This window comes from Simochromis diagramma, unplaced genomic scaffold (genome assembly GCF_900408965.1).
Source record: "Simochromis diagramma unplaced genomic scaffold, fSimDia1.1 OVJJ01000216.1, whole genome shotgun sequence".
Lineage (NCBI taxonomy): Eukaryota > Metazoa > Chordata > Actinopteri > Cichliformes > Cichlidae > Simochromis > Simochromis diagramma.
Window position 1 is genome coordinate 13612203 of NW_024386883.1, and position 27414 is coordinate 13639616.

The 27414-nt window shown below is 39.0% G+C and overlaps 1 protein-coding gene across 4 annotated transcripts; it reads right to left on the minus strand.

The window, feature by feature from the left end:
* Window positions 1-27012, minus strand: usp28 (ubiquitin specific peptidase 28). Of its 4 annotated transcripts, none has more exons than XM_040032413.1 (26): window positions 26848-27012; window positions 24156-24233; window positions 22667-22787; window positions 21878-21965; window positions 20711-20873; window positions 16689-16775; window positions 16443-16580; window positions 14336-14406; window positions 14156-14232; window positions 13930-14078; window positions 13690-13817; window positions 12383-12478; window positions 12135-12314; window positions 11722-11930; window positions 10802-10872; window positions 10309-10537; window positions 8563-8895; window positions 7745-7878; window positions 6940-7221; window positions 6569-6664; window positions 5799-5977; window positions 5417-5495; window positions 4464-4543; window positions 3877-4000; window positions 1973-2171; window positions 1-1169 (listed from the first exon to the last, which is right to left on the minus strand). In XM_040032413.1, the coding sequence occupies exons 1-26, from the start codon at window positions 26905-26907 to the stop codon at window positions 994-996; spliced, it is 3627 nt and encodes a 1208-aa protein (XP_039888347.1). In that variant the 5' UTR covers window positions 26908-27012; the 3' UTR covers window positions 1-993. The 4 variants fall into 4 exon arrangements, with proteins under 4 accessions (XP_039888347.1, XP_039888349.1, XP_039888348.1 ...); XM_040032415.1 differs by having other exon boundaries at window positions 7745-7869; window positions 8563-8898; XM_040032414.1 differs by having other exon boundaries at window positions 8563-8898; window positions 24156-24230; window positions 26848-27011.
* Window positions 27013-27414: the final 402 nt, after the last annotated feature.

Consider the following 27414-nt stretch of genomic DNA (forward strand, 5'->3'; position numbering starts at 1 on the left):
GAGTATTTAAAACATTTATTTGTATCATCACAGAGCACAAGTGAAAGACTGAAATCAGTGGGCAAAAATGGCTGTTACAGTAGCTCATCTAGAAATCCTCATTCATTCACGATAACGTGTTGCATCTGCGACACAAAACAGGATTTCCAATATCAAGTCTCCTTTCAAAAGGCTTACAGCGTTTACAGATAGACCTTCAAAGATAATAAAGTAATATAAAACATATATTTTTAAAAAATCTATTAAACACTATTATTTTCTGTGCAGTATAAATTTTGTGGGTTTTTTTTAGTCTTGTAAAAAGGCCCCATTGTATATTCACAATCCAAATATCAATCCAGTCACTTACTGCAGAGCTGAGCGACAGGACAACTGTTAACACTTTTTCAAGTTAACGGGGTAGCCCAGCTAAACATTTCCATATATGAACATTTGCACCAATCAGAATTTCAATGCCTCACTGCTCTCCAGCAAGCTGGTTTTGTAAATTGAGATGGTCAGAGCTACTTAAATCTTTATCGGTCTCTTTGTAGCGGGTAACATAAAGACAGTTTCAGACAAGTTTCAAACATTTAGGTGTTACCTGAAAAGATAATCCCCGCTTTGGAGTTTATTTTATTTTAAGTACAGTTTGTACCTCTTTTACACATTATAGCTGTTTGCGTATGGTGAGCAGTCAAAGTGCATACCTTAATATTCTTGAGAAGAACATTGACTTCTTTTTGAGGCTTTTGGGGTAAAATGCCACGATATGTGTTCTTGTAATAATTATGTATTCGTGTGGTGACAGCCCTGCGTGGTCCATCATTTACCCACAGGGTTTGCTATGTGAACAAGGCAAGTGTGCAATGCAAAACAGCAGATATACTAAAATAAACAATCTGTGCTAAAACTACATGATGTCTCAGCCCTACAGTCTGTCAGTGGAGAAGAAACCATCAGCCGGGACACTTTCAGTTAAGATACACAGTTAAAAAAAGAGTTGTTGGGATTTCACTTCACAATGACCACTGATGTGTTGTGGATGGATTCCATAACAGCAGCCAGGCGACTGCACAGGTCGTAGGCCTGGGTGACGTGGACTTTGGGTGGGTCTTTAAGCACTACTGTGTCAGCTGAACCGTCCAGAACTCTGGGAAGCAACTCGCCGAGCTTCACCTGCAATGAGTCTGAACACAAAGGAAGAGCAGCAGAAGTGAGCGACTTAGTTTATTGTTGATTTTCTTTATTGCAGTTTTGTTTCAATTTAAGGTTTAAATTTTAATTAGCTAGCAGCATTACTGGTATAGAATTAAATGTATGTGTGTAATTACAGCAAAATGTTGTCTAAGGGTGCACCTACACTTTTGAGTATGCAAACTTTATACTGTATTGACTCAATATAAGCCTTTATGCCCCTGTCCCACATTCCTTTTAATTTAAATGTATTTCAAACTCTCAGAATAAGGGATCCTCATCTACTGTATACACATAAAATATTTATTCAAGATGCACCAACATGCTGACTTAAAGTACTTTGATTACATGTGAATTTTCCATATAATTTTGTTACATAAGTCATAATGTAAAATTTAATGGAATCTGGTCAAATGAAATTTACTTTACTGGTATACATCCAGTTTATATCAAGCACATTTTCCTCAGTGATGAATTATTTGAAAAGATAAACCTTTTCTTTCATATATTTCAGTTGCATTTAACTGAAAATTAATGATTTGTGTTTATTGAAAGTTAAAAAATAATTGAGTGTATTTTGACATTTTTGATGCAAACCCTACAGCATCCTAAAAGCATCCTAAAAGTCGGTATTGCAGAAAATGCACAAAAAGCATGGCAGCAAGCCACCTTATATATTTATTTCTTTTTGAGCCGCTGTAATTAAAACTTCTAGCTCATCATATGAGACATCATGTATACAGCTATAAGAATAATAGAGCTGGACGGTACAGACTGATGTACAATCTAAACTTACGATCCATGTCTCGGCCCAGGCAGCAGCACCAGTGGCTGCGGATGGCCTCCATTGCATCTCGGTCTTCCTGGGGTAAAGTCGAGTCCCGGTTCATCAGGTGAAGGCAGGGGATGACGGCCTCATCCATGATGGCAATACCCTCTTCTACTTTGGCCTCCTCACCGCTGCAAAATAGCTGCGATGCGCTCTCATTCAGTGCCTGTGTGGTGGATGACAGGACATATGTACAAACCCTGTTCTGAAAATGCTAGGATGCTGTGTAAAGTGTTAAAAAAAACAGAATACAATGATTTGCACATGTTATCACCCTATATTTTAATCAAAAGCACCAGAACCACTGTGTAGCCCTCTCAATTCCTTTTAACAGCAGTCTGTAAACATCTGGGATCTCAGGAAAACAGCTGCTGAACTTTTGGGAATGTTGTCTCATTTTTGTCTAATAGAGGATTCTAGCTGCTCAACAGTCCTGAGCTTCCTTGTTTTATCTTATTCATTTGATTATGCTTATGAAATGTTTTCAGCTGTTTTAAGGTCTGGACTGCAGGGCATGAAGCCATGCTGTTGTAATAGATTCAGCATGCGGTTTAGCATTGTCTTGCCGAAATATTCAAGGTCTTTCCTGAAAAAACTGTCATCTAGATGGGAGCACAAGTTGTTCTAGAACCTGTATATATCTTTAAGCACTAATGGAGCCTTTCCATATGTGTAAGCTGCCAATTCCATAGGCACTAATGCAGGCTTTTTAAACTGAGTGCTGATGATAAGTCGGATAGTCCCTTTCCTCTTTTGTCCAGAGGATGCAGCGTCCATGACCACGGAGCAGTTTTCCACTTTTGCTCAGTCCGTTTTAAATGAGCTGTGACCCAAAGAAAACATCAGCCTTTCTGGATCATGTTCATATATGGCTTCCTCTTTGCGTGACAGAGCTTTAACCTGCATTTGCAGATAATATGGGGAACTGTGTTCACAGACACCAGTTTCAGGAAGTCTTCCTGAGCTCATGCAGTGATTTCCATAACAGAATCAGGCCTGATTTTATTATAGTGCTGCCTGAGGGCCTGAAAATCACAGGCATTCAGATTTTTCCAAATTTTAGAACCTTTTCATGATATTTCACGAGTCATATTTCACGAGTCTTTGCAATTTTACACGGAGGAACATTATTCTGAAATTTTTCCACAATTGGCAGACACATTTTCTTTTTGAAGATTGGTGAACCTCTGTCTGCTTTACTTATGAGAAACGCTGCCTGACTAGTTACCCAATCATGTAACTGACCTGTTGCCAGTTAACCTAAGTAGTGAAAATTGTTCCTCCAGCGGTTTCTTTTTAGCACCACTCACACTTCCAGCGTTTCGTTGCCTTGGTCCCAACTTTTTTGAGACGTGTTGCTGCCATCAAATTCAAAATGAGGTTGATACTAAGCTATTTTAAATGTAGGGCATTTTAAAAGTAAAGGTTCGAGAGACACAATCAAAAACTTCAAAACAGCAATTAAAGAACTGTCGTTTCCAAGTCAATATACTTTATAAAATTCAATACATTGGAGAACAAATCTACTCCTGCTCTAATACTGTCCGACTAGATTTTATACAGGCTGTAATGGGAAACTAAACCAAGCGCAGCTTATCAAAACATTTCCTCTCCTAAATATGGCCCTCTTGGCCAATCAGTTCTTCTATCCACATTTTTGGTACAGAGAAATATATTTTAGAAAATGTCAGGGGGACATGGGTCACTCCCAGAGGATGGATTCTAATGATCTGCAAACATCTTATTTTAAGCAAACCAAAACCTCTTATTTTTAGATAATTTTTCTTTATTGATATTTCAGACTTTATAGAGAAGGATCGAGCTCAGCGATCTATCTGCAATTCGACGGAGCGGAAAATAGTCCTACTCACAGTGAGACACTTCCTCCTGTAAACAGCAATGAGAGACTTGTCCACACCACGTTTCTCTCCGTTTCGCAGCAGGGTGCTGTTGGTCTCGTAGGCGTGGGCCAAGTAATTCAGTGCCTCACGCATCCTGCAGTACGGAAAGGCAACAACTGCTGTCATATTACACAAAAAATACACTTTTTGTAAAAAAAGAAATGGTTATTTCCCACACAATGTAATCAAAATGTAAGCAAAAATATTTAGTTTTATGATCTGAAAACATATGAAAAGTATTTAAAATGAGGGTCCCCATGCTTTTAGAAATTGTTTCGTGTTATGTTACTCTAAAGTTATAGTATTCAAGGATATAGATATCTGAACTGTACTATCATTAACTATTCTTTGGTATGTATATCCTGGCTTTAAATGAGTGCATCTTTACTCTGTGTAAAGAATTCATAACTTAATAGGCAGTGTCAAAAGGATCAGTGATGTGTGAGATTTTTTATGTGTAATGCACGAATGAGCACAAACAACCATATATTAATCTGGAAAAATGTGGTCAGACACATGCTGATCGGGTAGGGTTGTGCTGAATATTCGACACCTACTTCCCGTGCTGGTAATGCTCCAGCCCAGTCAACAGATAGACAAAGACCGTCCTGAACAGCCTGTAATCGTCATGCCACTGCTGTGAGAGAGCAAACAGAAATATCACCATCACGTAATTCCCTCTTTTACACTCCTCCTATTTTTTCCACTTGACAGTATTTGAATAAAAACTTCTATTTTGTAAAAAAAAAAGAAAAGAAAAAAAGAAGTAAAATCAGATTGTTAGAGGCTGCACAGATATAAAGACATAGAGAATATCACCAGACCTATCATTTAATCAAAGACAAGTTTGGTGTTAGGTTTATGCTATATTCTTGATATAAGAAACAGTTTATTACTGCAGTCTGTGATTGGTGTCTTCACCATCCCAGCTGTCTTTCCATGCTGGAACATACATAGTTCTCATTCCAGTGTGAACAAATGTCACTGGGTTTACATGCTCCCTACTGGAATGTCAACCACGCAGACCCAAATAAACACAGATTAGGGATTTAATATACTGAACACAAACAAACTTCCTTCATAAAGCTGAGATAACCATGTAATAATATTTTTATAAACGCAAAATACTTAATAAAACTGACATTTGAGAGCAGTGCAGGGTGTCTATTTTTACTTTTGGATTTTTAGCCTTTTATTGCTATTAAAGGCAAGAATGAGGTGATTTGGCCACAAATCTGTTAACAGAGCCACTAATTTTCCACAGATGCTCAGCAGTGGAACAAAAATTCAACCCAGTGAAGCTACTTAACAGATGTCTGCCCCTGTTCTGTTTTGGGGGCAAGTCTCAGCTGCTGTTACAGATCACTGCCATATTGCATCATGGACCTAATGACATTTTTTCATCAAATATCTGTTTGAAAATTATACTAATTTCTTTATTTGCATATTTATGATGTTTTCCCTGCATAAAAAAATCAAACATTTTATCCGTTCAGCCTAGAGACGGTACCATGTATTCTTCCATGTCCATGTCTTCTGGCTTAATGAGACGAAGTTTGGCCCGGGCTTCCCTCATGATACTGATGGCTCTGTAAGTACCAAAAATGATAAATGAAGTTTAACAGCAAATGCATGGAAAGGAGAAGATACTGTAAAGTTACAGCTCTGAACTCTGGACACTAGATGGCACAATATGCATGCTATATATTCTACTGTATTTTTAGTTACCATTCTGCTTTCCAGCCACAGTATTACACTCCTATTCCTGTATATACACACACGCTACAACCTTGAAATGCCTCTGTTTTATGTTAGTTCATTTATAAACTTTTTTATTTGGGGTAATCTAGGACAAAATTCAATTTTTTTGGCCACTCAAGGACTGTGTGCACCTCTCATCAAAACTGAGGTTGCGGTCAGTAAACTGCTCAAGCAGCGTCCTCTCAATGACACGCTTGGGTGCCTTGTTCTGGAAGAAGTAGACCAGAGCGTGCTGCAGACGTGCATCCTCCTGTGGTGTGGTCTCCTCTTCGGAGAGCTCATACAAGCGCGAATACTCTTCATGGAAAGCCTGAAAGAACCACGGGAAATTTTAATGTTTTTAATGCTTTATTTAATTAATTGTACACTTTAAGGCCTCAGTGTGACTTATACAAGGACCGCACATTTCACAAGTTAAAGTATTTTCTTTGTTGTTTAAAATCTAGGAAATATGGGGATTTCATGACTTTAGTGACAAAGTTAAAATACAGATCTTGCTATTGATGTTAATCTTTTTAAATATGAAACGCTGTGCTTCATAGAAGTTCTTTATCAAATGCAGAAAGAATACTTCAAGAGGCTTCTCACCCCGCAAAGTGAATCTTGCTTCCCGAGCTTATTGCAAGAGAACCTCCAGTTTAGGATAAAAGGAATTCCTTCAGGGATTAACTTCTAGCGAAAAAGTCCCATAAAATGCGCATTTTTGTTTTTGAGTGGATTTTTAATAAAACTGTCTCGCAGAGAGATAAAAACTGCAATTAGAGCACGGGTTGATCCAAGGACAGTTTATGAGTATCTGGGTCTAAATCAGGTCAAATCAGTCATACAGCTTTTACAGATTTTTTGCAATTTAGAGTTGATGTGTGATTAAAAGAACATCAATATCCCAAACAAAAAATACCTTGATGAGGCCAGCCTCAGGACCCTCCTTATCAAAAATTTGTCTGGCCTTGGCTATGGCTAGAATGACACCCTGCATAGCTGGAGTTAGCATCATCTGGGAAATGACATGACAATGTAGAGAAAAAAGAGAATGATTATACCATGAAATGACAGATAATTAGTCCAAAGGGTAAACAAAGAAAAAACATATGACATATATGATATATGACTCAAAACCTATTGTATCTCTTTAAATCTCATCAACGTTTACATTAACCCTGCATTTGATCATTTAGCTTATATTTGTGTCCACTGACTAGGAAAGCTATCAGCTGCAGGTATGTATTTATAACTGCTTAAATCACACTCCATTAAGACATTAGGCCTTACCTCTTCATTGTATCCGTCAGCATCCGCCCTCACCATGATCCGGCCCACATTGGGGATCTCCACTTCTGAGACCTCATTCTCAGTCTGTCGTGGTCTGGCTGGAACCTCCTGCTGCTGCTGCTGCTCCTCATTGCTTTGCTCTGCGATAGGTTCAGGAGCCTCTCCAGAAGCCTGGGGCTCTTCTTCAGTTTCAGAGACGATGCCGGCCACCTCCGGGTCATCCTTCTCTACGTGGATGTCAGATGGTGTCTGATCGCAAAGCTCTACATCAGGGCCAGGGATCTGACAGAGAAAGTTTTCAGATAGAACATGTTAGTATATACTCTCTTATATCAGCGTATGCTTTCACAGCTTTTGGGGGTCTTGTCAGCATACCAGTAAGCTCTGGAAGTCTAGTACCTGGCTTGAACAGTGTGTCTCAAAGTGCTAATTTACAGTACTTTGCAATTCTAACAACAAATGTATTCAATGAGAAACATGGTGAGAAATATTGTGATTCAGAATAGTTATCTGCATTCAACAGAAGCGGGTTATCTAGGTCAGCAAAAACAGTTATGTTTATATTATGATCACAACAAAAAGTGCAAAAATTACTTCAAATAACTACTTGTTATCTGTACACTAATCTAAATAGGTCTCTAAATAAGCTCTACATAAGTCCTGAAGGGTCATCACCATGCTAACTGGGGAAATCTGATCGCTGACCCAGATGGACACACTTTATTTTTGTGGTCTAGAATTTCTGACCCATATTCAACATGGTAGGGTAGGGAATGATAGGGCGAGGTGTCGTGTACTTGTTCACCTGATTCTGCGGCTCCTTCTCCTCTGAATCAGAGCTCTGGCTGACCCCCGTGGTGTCAGTGACTGTTGGAGTGCTGGTATCACCTGGCTGGCAGCCAGGGCCCTCTGGTGGTGGGGGAGATAAATCTGTTTGCGCTAAGGTCAAAAAAGAAAGACAGGTTTTGAGTCTACATGTGTCTTTTGAAAAGAAGAAGTGCTAAATATATAATTAGATTACTGGATATATTCTAATCTCATCTGGTATTAGAGACCCCACCTAGAAGGTCTGAGCAATGATACAGTCTATTCGTCCAGCCTGAGGGCAGACTTCTGTCTAGAGTTAAGAAAGCTCTGCAGTAACAAGTGTTCATTACATTTTTGATGGGCTCTTGTTACACAGCCAATAAAACTACATTGGAGGGAGGTGATTTTGTTGGAGAGAAAGTGATAACTGACACCTGCTTAATTGGACAAAGAAGTGCAATCAACTAGTTCAATATTTCATGTAGAATTAGATTTTCTTCTATTGAGAATTGCTTATCCTTGCTAATTATATTTTGGGTCCATACAGTTTTTAAATACAATGTCTACTGCTGTTTTGGGCTCCTTAGGCTAAAGCTTGAACAGATATATAATACTTTGTGTTTTAATCTGCTTCTTAAGTCTCATCCTGTGCTCATTGTGCTCCTGAAAGAGGTTCAAGATTTGATTGAACTGGCTTAGTTGCCCTGGTGTGAACATAATTACAATGACTACATGTTTCATATACATCTCCACATTATCTAGAGTGGTGATGAAATATTTTATGTCATTCTCACTTTTTCAGGCATCACTACAGACCTTCTGGCTCTTTTCCGAGATCAGGTTCTGGCTCTTTCTCTGCTTCTTGGTCTGGCTGTGGCTCTGGAGCAACTCCTTCATCCACCTCTTCAGTAGTGGATCCTGACTGGGGTGCTGGCTCAACAGGTGACTGCTGTATGTTATCCAGACTGGGACTTGTGGGCTCTGCAGAGGCGGTGGACTCTTCCTGCGGGGTTGCTGTCTGGCAGAACTGCTCCTCCCATTCGCTGAGCTCCTGCTGGAACCAGCGGTTATCTTCGTGGACATAGCGCCTGAGGATGGGTGGCAGAGAGTCCATGCCATGGAGCACCTGGCCCGTCTCATCATCTGTGTCTTCTGGGTGGGATGTAAGACATTTTTAGTTAGGAAATTAACTGTCATTTATTATCATTTTAATGCCTTTCAAGTAATGCCATTTGAATTCATGCATATTAATATCCATTGTACAAATAGGTATTTCAATATGCTACTATACTTAAAATGTTTGCATAGAAAAATGTTTATGCGTTTTTAGTTTCTAGTATCTAGCCACTACTTAAACTGGGTGAACTCCATATAATTTATACATAAATTGTTTTCATTTCAGTTTCCTTTATCTTTACTGAATCTCACTACATGAGTCCAAGTTACAGGAAAAAACATATTTTTTTTGATCCTTAATGTTGCTTAGCACTTACATAAGTACATACATAAGTGATGCTGTCTATCTAGTGATGTGTCCCCTCATATAAAAGGTCTTGAATATTTTAAAGACCTCAGAGTACCGTATCACCCCGACAGACTCACTCAGCAGTTCACAGACTGCTGGCTTGTGGTTACTACAGTATTTATAGGTAGAATAGTCACTCTTCTGCGGAACCAGCTTCCAGTTTAGTTTCAGGAGACAGACACCCTCTCTACTTTTGAGATTAGGCTCAAAACTTTCCTAAGCTTATAGTTAGGGCTGGATCAGGTGACTTTAAAAAAACATCTTTTAGTTACACTACAACAGACCTTTGCTGCTGGGGGACTTGCAATGAAGCACAGAGTGTTCTTTCTTCTTTAATAACCGTTCTTTCACTCTCCTTTCACTCTACATGTATTTATGCACACTCACAGCATCTCTTTTGTCCTGTCTCCCCCTCCTTTCACCTCTAGCCCCTCTCTAACCCCTGGTTCTGCCCGAGGTTTCTTACTGTTAAAAGGGAGTTTTTCCTTCCCACCGTCGCTAAGTGCTTGTATCCATCATCTTACAATATAAAGCACCTTGGGGCGACTATTGTCGTGATTCGAGCTATTTAAAACTGATCTGAATTGAATACTGGAATGAGGAATTCTTGACAAACCATTTTTATAATGATATGCTGAGCATTTTGTTTCATAAATACAATGTGAATTTTAAATTTACTTGAATTTGGTAAATGAAATGTACTAGTTTGGTATACATTTATAAATCTATAAAATCTCAAATAAATCTTGGCTAATAAAAAAAGTGATAAATTTTTGTTTTAAAAAATATATATATTTCAGTTGAATTGACTTGAATGGTACACCTCCGCTTGTCGGCTATAGTATGTTGATGCTTTGGTTTCTGCTCAGGTGTTTGATAGCATTCCTCTCTTGAATATTAAGGTTGGACAACTGGAGAGAGCAGCTGAAACCTCTGAACTGCCTCTTTGCATCAAGTAAACGGAGAACGCTCTGCAAAAATTGCTTTCATTCCTCTCATTTCCTCTTAAAAATAAAATAACTGAAAGGTAGGTGTACCTGTGATGAGCTGAGGTAGCCTGTCGTCAATGTACATTAGGCAGTAGGCACTTGCGTTGGTCATGCCTCCAAAGGAGTCTCGCTCCAGCTCATCCCACGATGACTCAGTGACACTTATGTCATTGTACTTCAGCCAGCGCTGGTTAGCATGGTCATAGATGTAAGCCCAGTAATGACCAGCTGATGCCTGGCCTTCATGGACAAGCACTGCATGGAGTCTGTAGGGGGCCTAAGAGTCACACGAGAGACACAGAGAAAGAACACTGGAATCCAGCTTCCCAACTTAATATCAGCTGTTCTCCATGAACTGCAACATTACTTTCAGTTGACCTGTTCTTATTTGTGTCCTGTTGTCCTGTTTACATGACACTATTTTCTGTTTCTCTGTAGATATCAGTAAAGTTTAATCTAATCTCAGCTCATTCACTTTCTACAGCTGCAGATGTAAAATATGTAATTGAATTGCTAAATTAGGTGAGTGTGCAGGCCTTACCTGGCAGAGACTGTTGTCTGAGTACATGCCCTCGAGCGTCTGAGTGAGCCTGTCAATGCTGGCCTTTAGTTCTGGCAAACAAGCAAAAAATAAACACAGACCCTGAAAGGAAATGATTTTCACAACTGTTGGAACAAAAATAAGTCAATCTGAATAATACTAATTTGCATGCTTGCATAGCTGTCCTACATTTTATATGATATGTGCCATAATGGGAAAGTTGAGAGAGCCGGGCAAATGTCTATCACCCGTATTCAAAGAAATATGACTCATCTTGACATTTAACATATTCTGATGTATTGTCTGCACCTGAATGAGTCACAGTCAGCAGAAGAACATTGGCTCTATTTTTGTGCAGGTGCACAGCTCTGTGCCAGTACACTTTTTGTTCTTTACTCACCTGCAGCACTTATATTTAATGAAATGTATTTTATTCCACTGAAGATGGTGAATAAGTGTAGCAGACCAAGTGTCATTGGAAAGCGTGGGGCTCATTGCAATTTCACTGTCAAGGCTACCCACATTAATGCATCATCATCATCTGCTGTATCCAGTTTGGCAGCAGTTTTATTGAAGCATATCTTTAAGCACAGTGTTTTTATTACTGGGTGTTCAAGTGAGTTTATATAATGTGGAATATGCCAGACAAGGTAAAAAACCCAAGGAGATTTATGACCCCACTCTACTCTATGCATGTTTGGGTTTTATACTATGCAGCTTGATTGTTTTGGTTTACTCACTCTGAACTTATCAACCCTCAAGCAAGGCACCAAAAGACAAATCGTTTGCAGCTTAACAACTGAAAACACAACACAAAGAAAGCTGAAGGATATTATGATTTCATATGATGCTTACAAAGCAATATAAGTAAATCTTTAAGGTAATATCAAGGTATAAAAAGAGAATTATCATTAGCATACCATTTATGTCATTCTCAACTTCAGTCCTCCAACGCTGAAGACAGGTTTTAGCAAAGTGCAGCTCTTCTTCTGTGATGCTGTGGGGGGCAGGGTGTGGTGGGCAGTCAATAGGTTGTCTGCACTGAGTGAAGGGCTTGTATATGGGGGTCCTCTGGCAACTGGAAACACTGGAACCCAGGCTCTCTGATGAAACTGATTCTCCGGGATCACTAAAGAAGGCAAGAACAACGACACAGCAGTTGCAAGCATGTCAGGATTTCCCATTTAAAGAGAGGACTGTGTGGAACCACACTAACTGAGAATAAATTAAATCTATTAAAAGATGATTTCATTTTCGAGATCCCACTTGTGGCCTCGGTGAGTATAATGCTGTTGCTCTATACAAGAAGAGTAGAGTTGAAAAAGGTAAACACCTGCTTTCTTTGGCAATGGCTTCACTGAGGGGGGCACTTGGAGGAGTCGGTGACGATGCGGCCTGTCTCGAGTCTTCAGCTGGGGAAACGCTAGTCGCCTTGGTGGTAGCAAACTCCAGCACAAACTGGAGCATGTCAGCTAGAGGGTACTTTGTAGGTCCAGAGCCATAGTTTTTATAACTGTGAGTAAAGAAAGCAGATAATTAGATGGAGATTTGACCTTAAAAAAAAGAAAGGATAAAACTTACCACTCAAGTTTCTGTTGAAGGACTGCCAGTTGCTCCTTTAGTTTCTTTACTTCTCCTCTCCTCTCATGGGTCTGCTCAATGTTTTTGTGAAGATATCTGTAACCACAAAAACAAGAAGATTCCTACAATTAAAAATGTGGCAAAGTTATATTTAAATATTTACACCATACACACATCATAAAATACCAATGGAAGTGTTGGTCAAGTTACTTGAAAAAAGTAATCAGTAACTAATTACTGATTACTTCCTCAAAAAAGTAATCCCGTTACTTTACTGATTACTTATTTACAAAAGTAATTAATTACTTAGTTACTTAGTTACTTAGTTACTTTTTAAAAACACGATTTACAACCTGAAGAGGTGATAAAGCGATATATCTTTCAGCCCAATTCTACTTTTTCTACATAATCCATCATACAAAATGTAATCAAATGGAAAAGTCTCTTTTTTTAACTTGTTTTATCTGTTTTAATCTTTTAACTTTATGCATCAAGCAAAAATTTAATTATATGCAACATTCTCTGAGTTGAATAAATGAGTTTAACATTTAAACCTATTTTCTGCACATTCCAGCACATAAAATAAAATATTTTTTTTGTTTACACTCAGTCTTTCAAATAGATGCAAGTAAAACACAGCAGAACATAAATAAAGTCAAAGACTCAGCGGTCCTGTTGCTCTATTTTCACCTGTAAAGCAGGACTGCGGTAGGCGGAGGTTTACCCTGGTGCAGGTGTGCAGCGGTCAGTGGAAGGATAAGGCAGTGTCTCTGTGAGTTTCCCATTACGTCGTTCCGCTCTCGGTGCTTGCTTGGAAGTTTAGGGTTTTTTTTCGCTGTAAAAAGAAGTTTTCTTCCCACCCACGATGGACGCTAATGTTTTTGTCACTTTTTATGGAATCAAACTCAAAGTAAAGTCAGTACTTCCACGCTGCACGCTCATACTCTCTCCCACAATCGATATGTGATCCATTGTTGATCTGCACACAGCTGTTGTCACTAACGGCGCACTCGCTTTACGTCACTGTCGTGAGACATTCTCGCAAAAAATCACGGTTTTAGTAACGCAGTAACGCAGCGTTCCTACGGGAAAGTAACGGTAATCTAATTACCGTTTTTGCAATAGTAATCCCTTACTTTACTCGTTACTCGAAAAAGTAATCAGATTACAATAACGCGTTACATGTAACGCGTTACTGCCCATCTCTGTAATGGAATAAAGTTGGATGATCATTTTGGTGGAAATGACTGCGGCCTAAGTTATCAACAAGCCTAGTCTGGAACCATCCCCCTCTGTTTTAAACTCACCTGTCCATATAAATGATTTGAGGAAACTCCAGTTTCTTATGTATCTTCTCAGGGCGCCCAAGCTGGGTGTTGAATTCAAATCTCGAAAGTTCAAATGTCAAGACTGGTGGTAGCTTTTTGAACCATCTCTGAAAACATGAATAAATAAAGAGTTTCTTAGCAGATCATTAAATTTCACAAACTCTAGCCGAGCGTGCTGCACAAAGAGAGATTCAATTTTAAGTTTATCAAATTCTTCACCTCACGTCCAGATGTGACATGATGCTCTGAATGAACCGACTCAATCTCCTTCTCTACCATAGCACCTTCTAAGCATTCATCAAGATTGTTGAAGCCATTGACTTGCAGGGGGTACTGGCCAAACTGCTCAATATTATATACCATCTTACCTGAGAAAAAAATCACATAGATACCAGGGGATGACTGAAAATCATAGACAACACCAATAAAAAGACCAAACTCATACCCTCGTGTCTTCTTTCTGTCACAAAGGTACCATAGAAGAGCTGGACCATGGGGTTATGTTGTTTATCTTCTGCATTTCTAAAAGTAAAACATGGCATTATTTTAAATTAATTTAGCAAGCAGTAGTGCACTAAAGATGACAATGACAAAACACGCTGGGTGCCATCAGCTTAAAACTTACTTTCCACTGGCAGCCAGCTGAAATGCATCCTCGAGCCAGTCAAGCAGTTTGTGGGAAAACTCACTGACATCCTAAAAGGGACACATTTCAAAAAGGGCAATTTACTTGTCTGAGTCATTTATTTAATTGTCTTTCTGTTATGTGCTTTTTCTGTACTCTGTCTCTGATGTATAAAGACCTAATGAAGGGCTGTCTAAGAACTAAAGGGACTGCTGAGCATTAGTATGTGCTGAATCTACATAAACATATAAACAACAAATGGGAAGGTTAAATATTATTACATTTACATGACAATCTTCACTGAAAGTTAGATAAAGAAAAAGTCTTTTAGCTCTTAATTAAAATCTTAATAAAAGATCAGCTTGTTTCAGTATCATCTCATGGTCTTCCCCAGTGAATGGAGCTTGTCTAAGTGTATGACCACCTGTTGCATGACCACTGGGAAGTCTTAAACCAAGACTAAATGATGACCAGGTGTGCATAGCACTACCTCTGGCATGCTGAACACTTGAACTCAGTCAGCCACATTAGCTAAATCTTCAGCTGATTCCCTTCTGTGAATTTTACTGGGGAATAAAAGAGTCTCAAATTGGCATCCTATTTAAACAGTTTCAGCCTGCTTATAATCTCACCGTCCGCTTCATTAGGTACACCTTGCCAGTGCTGGAATGAACCTTATAGTGCCCTCATAACTGCCTTAATTATTATGGCATAGATTCAACAAGGTGCTGGAAATGACATGAAGTTGCTGCACATTTGTAGACTGCACATTTGTAGACTGCACAACCGTGACGAGCATCTCCTGTTTAGTCACATCACAAAGGTGCTCTATTGGATTGATATCTGGTGAATGTGGAGCCCAAATGAGTACAGTGAACTCATTGTCACGTCACAAAACGAGTCTGAGATGATCTGAGCTTCGTGGCATGGTGCGTTATTCTGCTGGAAATAGCTATCAGATGATGGGTACACTGTGGTCTAAAGGGATCGGCATGGTTGGCAACATGTGATAGGCTGAGGCATTTAAACAATGCTCAGTTGGTACTATGGGCCCAAATGCGCCAAGAAAATATCCACCACACCATTACAACACCACCACTGACCTGAACCATTGAGTCGAGGCAGGGTGGATCTGTGCTTTCATGTTGTTTACACCAAATTTTGACCCCATTATCCAAATGTTGCAGCAGAAATCAAGAGTCAGCAGACCAGGCAACATCTTCTATTGTCCAATTTTGGTGAGTGCATAAAAACTGTGGACTCAGTTTCCTGTTCTTAGCTGACAGAGGTCACACCTGGTGTTAGCATATTGTGCATTCAGAGATGCTCTTCTGCATATATTGGTTGTAACTCGGTATGATGTTATTTGAGTTTTGCCTTCCTATCAGCTTGAAACAGTCCTCCTGAATTCACCCAGAGATCAGCCCCTTTCTTTAATGCCTGCTCTTTTCACTTAAGCAGTCTTGTTGCTGCTCTTCCTATAGACTTTGCAAATCTGCAGGTAGAAGGACTAAAATTCATAATTATTACAGATGAAGTAACAAACCTCTTTTAACTAAAGTGGCCCTGACAGAACTGGGCTAAGAGCAGGTCAGGGCAAACACGGACTGCATGTAAATTTAATGGATTCAGTGCAAAACCCAGATAATGATGCCTGCCGTCTGCTGATCCTATTACAATGGACACTAAAAAAAAAAAGTTTGTGGGCAGACTTGCTCTGGAAAATTATGGCTGGTTTCTGTCATGGTGGTTTAGAAGAGTTAAAACATTATAAATCCTTCAAAGACACAAATAAAATATTCAGCTGGAAAATAGATAAAATAAAGAAAATGAGTCTGAGAAGGACAGCAGCTGAAAAATAGAGAGACTGCTGACCATTAAAGCCTACATGTCCCTGTAGTTAATGAGAAACAATGAGGCAGTGGCTACAAATTTCAGAGAAACCAGAAGTCTGAAGTGCCCTGCAGAAAAGGTGCTGACAGATGTGCTCTGGTTATTGTATCTGAGAGAGGAACACCTCAGCTTTATCAGCAAGTCAGAGAGTATTAAAAGCAGGTGCGGAGTTAGGTTGTTCCTTAAAAAGACAAATACTGTACATATCTTGTACCTGTTGGGCCTCATTGGTCCTGAAGGCGTCACGCAATAACTCCACTGCAGCAGAAGGATCCACAAACCTGCGGGTAGAGCCCACCATGAGGGCAAACAGGCAGCGCAGCTCCTGCATGAAGGCTATGTTCCTCTTGTCCTGTTAACGTAAACTCATCAACTTCATCACCCTTATATCACAGCGGCAAAGTAAGAAGAGTTATGTGTTATCCTGTTCTGTATATACTCGTGACAGTAGCTTACTTACTGAATGGCTTTTACACTTCTCCAGTATTTTCTCAGACAGATGGTAGTTGAGAACCAGTCTCCTGAACACAGGCAGGTGGAAGAGTGACTGCAACAAGACAGCATAACAAGGCACATAAATCCAGCCATCCACTGAAGGTTGGATATGGGAGATTACCAGATGGCAGATCATCGCTACAGCAGAACATTTATTGTAACTTGGTTGAGGAGAAAATGTGGACGTATGTTTACAAATATGTTGCTTGATTAACAAAGAACACTGCTAATGTTCTGCCACTGACATTTAGCTTGCTGTTTGGAAATTTGCATGCGAGTGTTAAGTAGATTAAGTATTCACACATCAAACAACCATCACAATAACTGAAAGGTGAGGCTAATGACATCAGTTCTATTTTTTTAATGCAATGTTCTGCAGGGAAAAATAGTTGCTTGGGAATGGCTTGAGGAATACATGAGGCACAGGCAACGACCAAGCATCCAAACTTCCAAAGCATCAACTGCGAAAACCACAAAGAGCAACCAAAGTCCTGTAGCCACAACGGGTCAGAGATATTTTGGTGGTTAAATAATTGGTGGAAGGTTTTGATGTTGTGGCTGATCTGCATATGAATACTGTGGTGTAGTTTCACCTGGATTCAAAAATATAGGCTAAAATAGGCCAACATCCTCTGTTTTTTTTTGTTATTCTTTTTTCTTCACATACAGTGTTGCGAAAGAGTACCTGCTCCCTTCCTAATCTCTTATTTGTGGACATTTTTCACACTTACATGTTTCAGATCATGAAAAAAACTAGACAAAGATAACCTGAGCAAACACAAAATAAAGTTTTACATGATGAGTATATTTATTAAGGGGAAGAAAGCTATCCAACCCTATGTGAAAAAGTAACTGCCCCCTACAGCTAATAACTGCTTGTGCCACCCTTGGCAACAAGAACTGTAATCAAGTGTTTGTGATAACTGGCAATGAGTCTTTCATATCACTGTGGAGGAATTTTGGCCCACTCTTCTCTCCAGAATTTCTTTAATTCAGCTACATTGGAGGGTTTTTGAGGATGAACAGCCTGTTTAACCCTTTAAAGCTTGAACCCTGAAATTATTGCCAAAAAATAATAATAAAAGACACATAAATTGGCTACATTCCGTATTTTATGGGTGCAATTTATTACTTAAAAATGTATTGAGCTATTTATTTAGGTTTTTTCGGGGGGGAAAACGTTACATTGATGATGTAAAACAGGGGTGGGGGAAACTCCAGGCCACAAAGGCCGCTGTCCTGCAGGTTTTAGATATTACCCTGGGTCAACACACCTGAATCAAATCACTAGTTTATTACCATCTGAAACATGTAAGTGTGACAAATATGCAAAAGACTAAGAAGTCAGCAAGTCGGAAAATAAGGTTTTATAACGGTATATGTCAATAGCTTAATATTTTTACAGCCAGGAACAAACCCCATATCAATTTGTCATAAGATACCTGTGTTTCTCAGGATAAACTAAATGCATTAATACTAATCTTATGTGTCATGTGCAGGGCTGATGGGAGCTTATAAGCACTTCTGAGTATCAAGATATGCATTTACATTTCAGAGGGAAATTCAATTACGGTTTATCTCAGTTTTACTGCAATTTAGTCCACAAAGGATAATTGAAGAAATATGAGCTGACAACTGAGTCACGTGGTCACTCAGCCTCAATCTGATAGCATAAAAATGTTCTAGGGGAGACGACGAGTCAAGCTCTGTTGAATCTACAACAGCTCAGTTGTAAAACAAGGAAGTGACTCTGGTACAATAAACAGAGAAAAAAAAGGTATGATCTTGTCAGGGGTTAAGACATTTGTTCAACAGCAAGGGAAAATGACACACTGTAGACCAAGTCAGAGAGTTAAAGAACGTGTACACGGGTGAGCGTCTCTGAGAACACACACACCCGAGCACAGGCTTCTGGCTTTATTTATAAGGCAAAAATGGGTTACATAGTACTTCCTCTTTTAACTGTCAGGGGAGAGGTTAGGCATTATCTCAGCTTATCTAACCTTGCACACATATACTGGAAATAACAACATAGAAGTATATCATGCTTATCTGACATCACATACTGAGGTGAGGAATACAAAGTATATCATGACTTGTCAAACATCTCAAACACTTAAGTAAGGAATGCATTATGTTCTCTTTAACAATAAGCGTTGCCCGTGTGAAACTATATGAACACACACATACAATATAAGGCATACTTGGTTAGAATATAAGGCTTACTTGATTATATTGTATTATAGAGATTTGGTTATATTGAATAATGTAGAAAATCTCTAACAGATCTGAACGCCATTTGTATTCTAACAATACGGCCTTATTTCCCCCATTTCAATTTCCAGATAAAAGCCCGTCATATGCGGGTGGGACTTCTTAACAGATATGGAAGCATATCTGAGTTTAACAGAGAGAAACAATCACAGTCTCTTCTGTTTACTTTATACTCAGGCTGCCACCGCTCACTCCGTCCTCGCTCGCTATTTAATTATCAATATAGCCGGTGTATCTCAGTTAGGGTTCTGGTTTCTGCCGAGCTACCTGATAGGCCTGGAAAAGTTAAGTTAGCTGGAATGGACTTATAATAGAATTAAGAGCTCAGATTAATACTGTATGCTCAAGCTCACCGGGAAGATGTTTAACTTTATTAGCATGATAGAGGGTTGATGAAAAGGTGAGATAGAAGGGAGATTCTTGTGTAGCTGAACAGGTTCTGCTTTCGCTTTAAAAAGATGTCTGTACTGTACATTTTAACCCAGTGTGGTCAAATTTTACCATGGAAAAACTAGGTGACAGATATTGCTGAAAGCAAAACAGACATGTGATGATTGACACTGGATCAAGAGAAGTTAGAAATCTTTGAAAGGAAACTCCAAGTCTATAAATGTTTGTTGAACTAAGTGCAAGAGCTATTTAGGTCTTGGGAGCAACAGAGGCGAGACTGTTAGAACAGGTGGAGATCGGTGATGAGTTTCATGCAACAGAATACATGCTAGGTGTCGCTATGTTTTCTGAATATGAATTTGAATACTTTTGTGGTCAAGTGTCATATGGGTCTAACATCGACATGTGTTATATATACACTACATTAAAAATACAACACTAATTTATGTTAGTGGGTATCAGGGTTATTACAGTCAACTAAAATTAAACTTAAAACTGTTTACTGCTTCAGCTATTACAGCTTGGCTGATGAGGCTTTGATGGACTTGTTTTTGAGTCGATAGATGTCTACAAGATTGTGAGTCAGCTGCTTTCAAAAAAGTAGTGTTTTTATTGTAATACCTGAACTGATTTTCCTAAATCTTGCCTCTGACATATGCCCTTTATACAATGATAATTAAAAAGACTGAAACTCAAAATGCTTTCAACCAAAAATGAACCAAGAAAATCAATTTAGGAAACTAAATGAAACAACTTAAAACAAAAAGTAAAAAAGAAAAAAGAAATTTTTTTTTTAAAACACTTGTGACTGCTAATGCTAACCCTCAACCTCCTAATTCCTCCTCGAATTGGTGGTAAATATCTGTTATAAGTCAACAGATTCTCTATTATGTTTTGCATATTTGTTCTTCCATATGTTTTAAACTTGTCTTAAATACTTAAATTTTAAGATAGTTATTTTATAAGGAATTTTAAGTAAGTCTGTTACAGACAAGTCAATTAAAGTATTACATCCATTTGCTTAAATTCACATGGATCTCATTCTATATCAACATATTCAGGACGTTTATGGCATTACAATGTCATGTGTTCCTATTTGATCATATTTATGATTGAGGGTTTTTTCTTTTCATTCTAAATAAATGACACTATTTTACAAGGAATAATAGATTTTAGCAACATTTTGATTGTTTAGTATCTCTCTGTGAAGCATGATAGCGGTTATATTTATGGACATTTGTTGTTATTAATCTGACCTCTGTAACCAAAATGCTCCTTTTTCATCTTATTATTTGTTAGGTGAAAAAAGCTCCTTGTCCTCACCTGGATGACAGCACTGAACCAGCAGGTGTTTCCTACATTACGAATGCCCACAGGCCAATCTTCCTGACGGATCCACTCTGCAGGGCTACACATTTCACTCTGGGCTTCACATCTCTTCCTCTTTATTCTCGCAGCATTCTCCTCTGCACTGGCTTCCAGAGCCCTGCAAAACATCAGTTTACCACTTTAAAATGGTTATCTGACAACGCTATTGAACACAGATTAACTCATTCCCAGTGTTATGGGTTAGGGTTAGTATAATGTAATCTTTATAAGTAAAATCACCCCAAAAAGATTTGTAGAAAAACATTAAATGTACATCAAGAGGAGCAAATGAGTCTAACAGGTAATCAGTATTGTGGGAATTATGAGCATCAACATGCTTATACATTAAATCCAGCATTTGAAATGAAGAACAGCTCATGGTGAATGAACTATGCTGAAGTAACTGCCCTATTCATCTGCTCACATCTCAGTGGCAAAAGAGCTGCAATGCAAAACGCTGGCCTGTTACTGGAAGCAACTCCAGGTTCAGTGTTAAAACTGCAGCTCCCAAGCTGCACACAGTTTACCCAAGTGTCCTTGGGTAAACTGTGTGGGGTACTGCTGGACCAAAACCGCCATAACTACCCATTTTCAGTGTAAACTGAAACACTGCATGGGATGAAACGTTAAGAAATCTGAGGTTCCCCAAAGACATGGAGCTAAATCATCTTAGGGCCATCTATGATTGGATAAATGAAATCTCCTCTTCATCAAAAGTCAATGAATCACCATTACGATAATTAGTTAAGGTCTTTGATAGATGGTTATCATCTGAAAGAAATTTCATTTCAATCCATCCAGCATGGCTAGAGAGAAAGTGTAGTCAGACACTTAAAGTTCTTTGCTATTTTATCTACGTTTGATCTCAGATTAACTGCTAGACCACACTGTTTTGTGTGTTTTTGCTCCGTGTGAACTGTCAGCTGTCAGCAGTGACCTTTGCTGAGAGTGTAACACTCACACAGCCAAGATAATAGTTGTGGCATCCATGGCCATTTAGTAGCCTGAGAGGAAAAACACTCATGCGGCTAACATTTTAATTTTCATAGTTCTCTCTATTGAAATTAAAAAGTGAATTAAACCAAAAACAATTGTTGTATCAAATGAAAAGTCGTCCTTTACCTATGAAATTCTCGCTCCTCTTCCTGGGCTTTGTGGGACTCCTGCAGGCTGAGTTCTATGGCGGTCTGCAGTTCATCTTTAGGAAGCCCTGAACAAAAAAACCACGAGAGCGTTACAACAGAGATCCTATAATTCAACTTAAAATGGGTTAATGTAAAAATCACACTGAGCACTCATAATAAAATTCTGTTTCTTCTATGTGACTCTGCCTTCACTCAAACATTGTTTTCTAACTAAAGTAAATGGATGACCCATAACATTGCTCAGATATTCTCCTGTTAGCTTACTTACCATTAAAATCCCCAAACAGACGGCTATGAATGGCAATACTTTAAATGTATATTAAAATATGTGTAAGTTCACCTCGAAAAAAAAAATGCTTGACACATTCTTTGTACATTTTACTTGTGTTTGAAGAGCAGTGTGTTCCTTATCTGTTTCATACCTAATTTCCCTAACGCCACACATAAGTCAATCAATTTTGGCAAATCTGTAGTAGCCACTTTTGGCTGCCCCCTTGCCACAAGGGGTCACCACATGTTTGATTTGGCAGAGTTTTACTCTGGATGCCCTTCTTGACGCCACCCCAAAGGAGATTTGTGTCTCCGGCTGGACTCAAACCAACAGCCTTTTGCTGGCCAACTGAATGCATTTACTGCTGTCTTCTCTTCTCTTTTAATGTCTCATAGTAAAGCTTTCTTTATATTCATCCATTAAGCTCAGTTTGCATTTGTGCTGGAAGTGTCACTTCTGCTATCAGCTTTGTGTCAATTTGCATCCCCAGAGTACCTTTCTGGCCCTCCCAGGCCTCTCCAGATGTCCCTGACTCCTGTGGTTCTCCAGGGTCCTGAACCTCTGCAGTCTGGGTTGTCAGCAGTCCAACAGCATGTCCAATGTCCCCCTGACTGACCTTGAGGAGAGAGAAGAAGGAATATATAAATATTGAGGATTTTATCTGTGACTGCAACATCTAATAATACATCACAAGGATAAATCAACAAATTTTAAAGACACACAAATCAAAATATAAACACATGGCCATATCCAGTCGATTGTGCTTTAAACAACAATTTTAGACTTGCATGACTCAACGAATACATAACCCTACTGCTGTCTGCAACTGGTTACACGATGCCTGTGAAAGTTAACCAGTGTGTTTAATGTACTGTTTGTTTAACTGTTACTTTTATGATGTTCCAATTCATTCAAATCTTTTAACGGGGTTTTCATATGCAGCTGTATTTAAACATGGTAAGCTTGAGGTAGAGTGCTGGAGTGAAAAAGTGGGACCCTATGGGGTCTTTAACATAATTTACACTTCAAAGACTCTTTAGCCGCCTAATAGTGCGGGAATGGATTGCTACAGTTTAACAGTTTTAGATTCATGTTCTTCATGGTATTAAATCTTGCTATAAAACATCTCCTACCTTTTAAACTGTCTAATATATTTCTCCAGCTAAAAGCAGAATTCTCACCATTACTTAGATTACCATTTGGATTTCTTTACAAATAACTATTAGAACCTGTAGCATGGCTTCAAGATGTTTGCTAGCTTATCTGTTTGTTAGCAACATTACTCATAAAGTTATGGATGGAGATGCATTTACCAGACGTAGCATAACTTAGAAATGTTTCACATTTTTAGGGAATCTGGATATTAATCTAGGAATGTTTGTAAGGATACTTTACCATTATGAGATGTGGGCAAATAATCAATTAAAAAATACACACACTATACAGTCTCAGATTAGTCTTTACTCTATGTATTTCATTTCTTTCTCAAAAATCATTTTAAATATAAACAATTTCCTGAATGTCTGGAATAAATCGTCCATTTTGTACCTTTAATAATGTCATCATTTTATAATAGCCCATAACACGTTTCAAATATTGTGGCAACAGGGAGAGAGAAGCTTGATGAGTGGAAGAAAAAGTGTAAACCTTTTCTTCCATGAAATGTAAGTTCAGGTTAGCCTGACCTAAACCCCTTCATTAGTCGACAATCATATTAAAATGTAGTGAAACAGCAGATTCTTGTTGAGGCTGGTCTGCTGAGCAGGCTAAATAAGAAATGGTATTAGCTCTATCAGTTTGTGGTTCATGGTGTTTTAAATGGCCTACAAGCTTTTTAATCACATTAAAACTACAAATCTCTCAGCCACGGGAATCCCGTGAATGTTGTTCTACTGTCTGAAAGTCATAGTGTCAAACAACTGTAGTACCCAAAACATGTGATGCTGCAGATTCTAAAAGCTGATGCTAAGTTGTTGGGCCTTACATTCAGGGCTCTGTAGAGGATCTGTTGGTCCTGGATGCCAGTGATCTCCCTCAGCTGGCTGATCAGCATTTCACTCTGCTGAGAGAACGAAAACACCAGGCAGACTTTAGATCTTTCTATCACCATTACACACAACTTCCTGTATCGGATCCATGCATTAGAGGCAGTGATGGGCTGGCATTTCATTTCCATTTGGGTAGACAAAATGGACATAACTGTAGCACAAGTAGGCGATCCACTGGAAGTATTATTGGCTTTGAAGTTACAACTGTTACGAAATAAATATCACTACAGTAACAATGGCAACAATAAGTCCTCCATTTAGATTGGCTCAATAATCCTTGCTTTCACTATCCAAGTCTGTCCTCCATCAAGAATGAAATATGTTGTAAAGAATACGCCACCAACAAAATAAATGAATAGTGCTTTTGTTCTCACCAAAAGCTATTGGTAGTTTTTCTCTGATAGCTGAAATGGCACTCAAAGAAAGAAAAATGTGAAAAATTGACTTTCAACAGAGAAAAAAAGAGCCCTGTTGTCAGAAGAGGCAAAAAAGATGATTTATCCAAAGGAATTCAAAAGTAAAACACCAGTCAACTTCCTTATGAGCATTCCCTCAGCAGAGAAAACACCAGGATTTCAGAGGGGATCTCACAATCATTCAGCTGGCATTACTCCTGCCAGAAAGTGATGTCTGGTCTATATATCACCAGTACTGAGGGTACACAAGACCAGTCTAAGAAAGTCACTTGTGGTAACCAAAAGATGTCAAGGTTAGTGTGTCATCCCACTTACAGTCCTCCTTACCTAATGTACATGGAGTGGAACAAACTGAGGACCACATAAGTGCATGGCTCATGTGTGGCTCATCTCTATTCTGTGACTTACACAGGCAGTTTGCTGAGTAGGAACAGTTAAACAAAAATGAAATTATATTTCCAATGAGTAGAACTGAAACATAGTTGGAAGAAGCTTTGGAATAGCTAGAGATATTGAGAGGCAGTAATTTATGGGTGAGTTCCACAACAACAAAATGGATCAACTGATCAGAATGTCAGATCAGACACTGACAAAAAGCCAGGAGATGTAGATGAAGATGTTAAAGATGGACAGCTTTAGAAATAAGTACATTAGAGGGAGAGTTCAGGTTGAGCAGTTTGGAGACAAAGTGAGAAAGCCAAGGCTGGGATGGCTTGGACAAGTGCAGAGGAAGAATAGTGCACATACTGGGCAAAGGATGTTGAAGATGGAGCTGCCAGGCAGGTGGAAAAGAGGAAGACCACAGAGAAGATTAATGGATGTATTGAAAGAGGACATGCAGACTGGCTGGTGTGACAGAACAGGATGCAAGGGAGATAATGAGATGGAGGGAAATGATCCGCTGAGATTCCTAAAGGGAGCAACTGAATAAACCTTAGCGATTTGCTGGGATGTCAGTCTGTGTATCTGCCTTCTCTGTTTAGTTTCAAGCAGACCAGTGAATCAGGGACACTGGCCAATCGGGGGCACTTTCAGATACCCTTCCTCCAATTAGATCCCCCTCTCTTAGCCAGCGGGCTTTGCATGGTCAGTCTCCCACCACCACATTATTTGTTCCACACATGGACAGGCAAACACAAGTGTTCCCAGGCAGTCATATACTTTGACCTCACAGACACATGAAGTTTTAAAAAAGAAATAACACGCGTTTACTGAGTTAGAGGCTCTATATAAAGCCTGCAACCCTGACACCAGGTGCACATGTCATGGTATCTTTCTCTTACACACAAAGGAAGCCAGGAGCAGGCTGACCAGACTTATATGGAGTCCAATGGCTATCTGAGACCCTCTTGGTTAGCCTCTATTTTCAGCTACTGACATGGATAGCACAAGCTTCTGTTTATCATTCCACTCACCATGCCACCAGGCATGGTGAGAGGGCAGTAGTGGGTCTGTCTCTTTCTGTCTTCAAACACACCTCCTGTGTCAATACCAAACCAAAAAAGTGTAATAAACGTTTAGATTGCATTGCATTTTCATTAACACCACATCATATATAATTAGAGCAAAGCCCTCCCTGAAGTATAACATCACTAAGCTCCACACACTGTCTTAGAATAATTACAAAAGCCTATTGAAAGAGCAATCGGTTGGATTAATAGTTACTGAGCCAAATAACGGTTTAAATGTAAATGTTACGTAGTTTACGTTTAACTAGTGGGAATTATTAATAAAATATGTATTCTTATACAAAAAACTCTGCGTAATTAAAGTGTTATTATTTTATCTTTGCAAGCTCCTTTGACTACGATGACCTGGATGACTGAGAACCTCCACAGACATTATTTTATCTGTTGGTCACTAAACGAGCAAAAAAAATAGAAGTTCAATCAAACAAGGCTCAGTTAAGTAGTCACATCGGGTTAAAAAGCCATGTCAGAAGTTTGATTTAAAAATAAAAAGTGTATTTTATGCCTACCGATTTAAAAAACGTTATTTTTTAAAATTCGAAAACGTTTTAAAATGTATTTTTATTTTGGGTTACATTAAAGAATATCAGAGGAAACTTTAAAATCGCAGATTTTTGAACACACACTGGCCTCCGGGGGTTGTGCCCACACAACAGAGGGGTTAGTGTTAAGGTTAGCTCTTCAGGCGTCACAAACATGCCACTTATTGTGTTAATAGCAGCTCCATCATCCTGAGCTCTCACCGAGTTGGTTGAGTTTTCTCCATTTTCAGACTGATCGGCTCTCATTGCAGACGAAAACATGAATTCCTTCTGATTTTTCCCCCCCCAAATGCTTCCAACACTGCCTCCGACTCAAACCAGCTCCATCTGTCAGGCACGAGAGCGACAGGCCAGCTGTGCGCGCTCACCTATCCAGACACGCGCGTGCCTTGGAGCGATCGCTAACTACAGTCAATGGTCGCTAACTTAAAACCCGCGCGCACCCGTTACGTGATTGTCGGGACGTTTCCTCAGGTAATGAAATACTTCCAGTGTCTATGGCAGATTTATTATCCAACGTTAATGGCTTTACAGCAATTATGTAGCTAGTTTACAATACGGTGACTTCCGCCTCTCTTACAGAAAAAACAAAAAAACAAAACAAAACAATTTCCTCGTCTCTAAGAGCCTTATTGTTGTTTTTGTAATTGAATTACTGCTTTTCTTACGAGAAACTAAATGTGATTGCAATATAAATGATATGCATTTATATCCATGGTATTACAGTCACGGCAATCTGTAATGTGAAATATTTTTATGCCTTGCATT

What these genes read in the sequence shown, in the direction of transcription:
- usp28 (XM_040032412.1), bottom strand. Translation starts at nt 26,907, where the DNA reads ATGTTTTCGTCTGCAATGAGAGCCGATCAGTCTGAAAATGGAGAAAAC. An exon ending in TCTCGGAAAAGAGCCAGAAG is followed by an intron (nt 7,879 to 8,562) that starts GTCTGTAGTGAT and finishes TTTTGACCTTAG; the next exon opens with CGCAAACAGATTTATCTCCC. An exon ending in CTGAGGCTGGCCTCATCAAG is followed by an intron (nt 5,978 to 6,568) that starts GTATTTTTTGTT and finishes TGGTTCTTTCAG; the next exon opens with GCTTTCCATGAAGAGTATTC.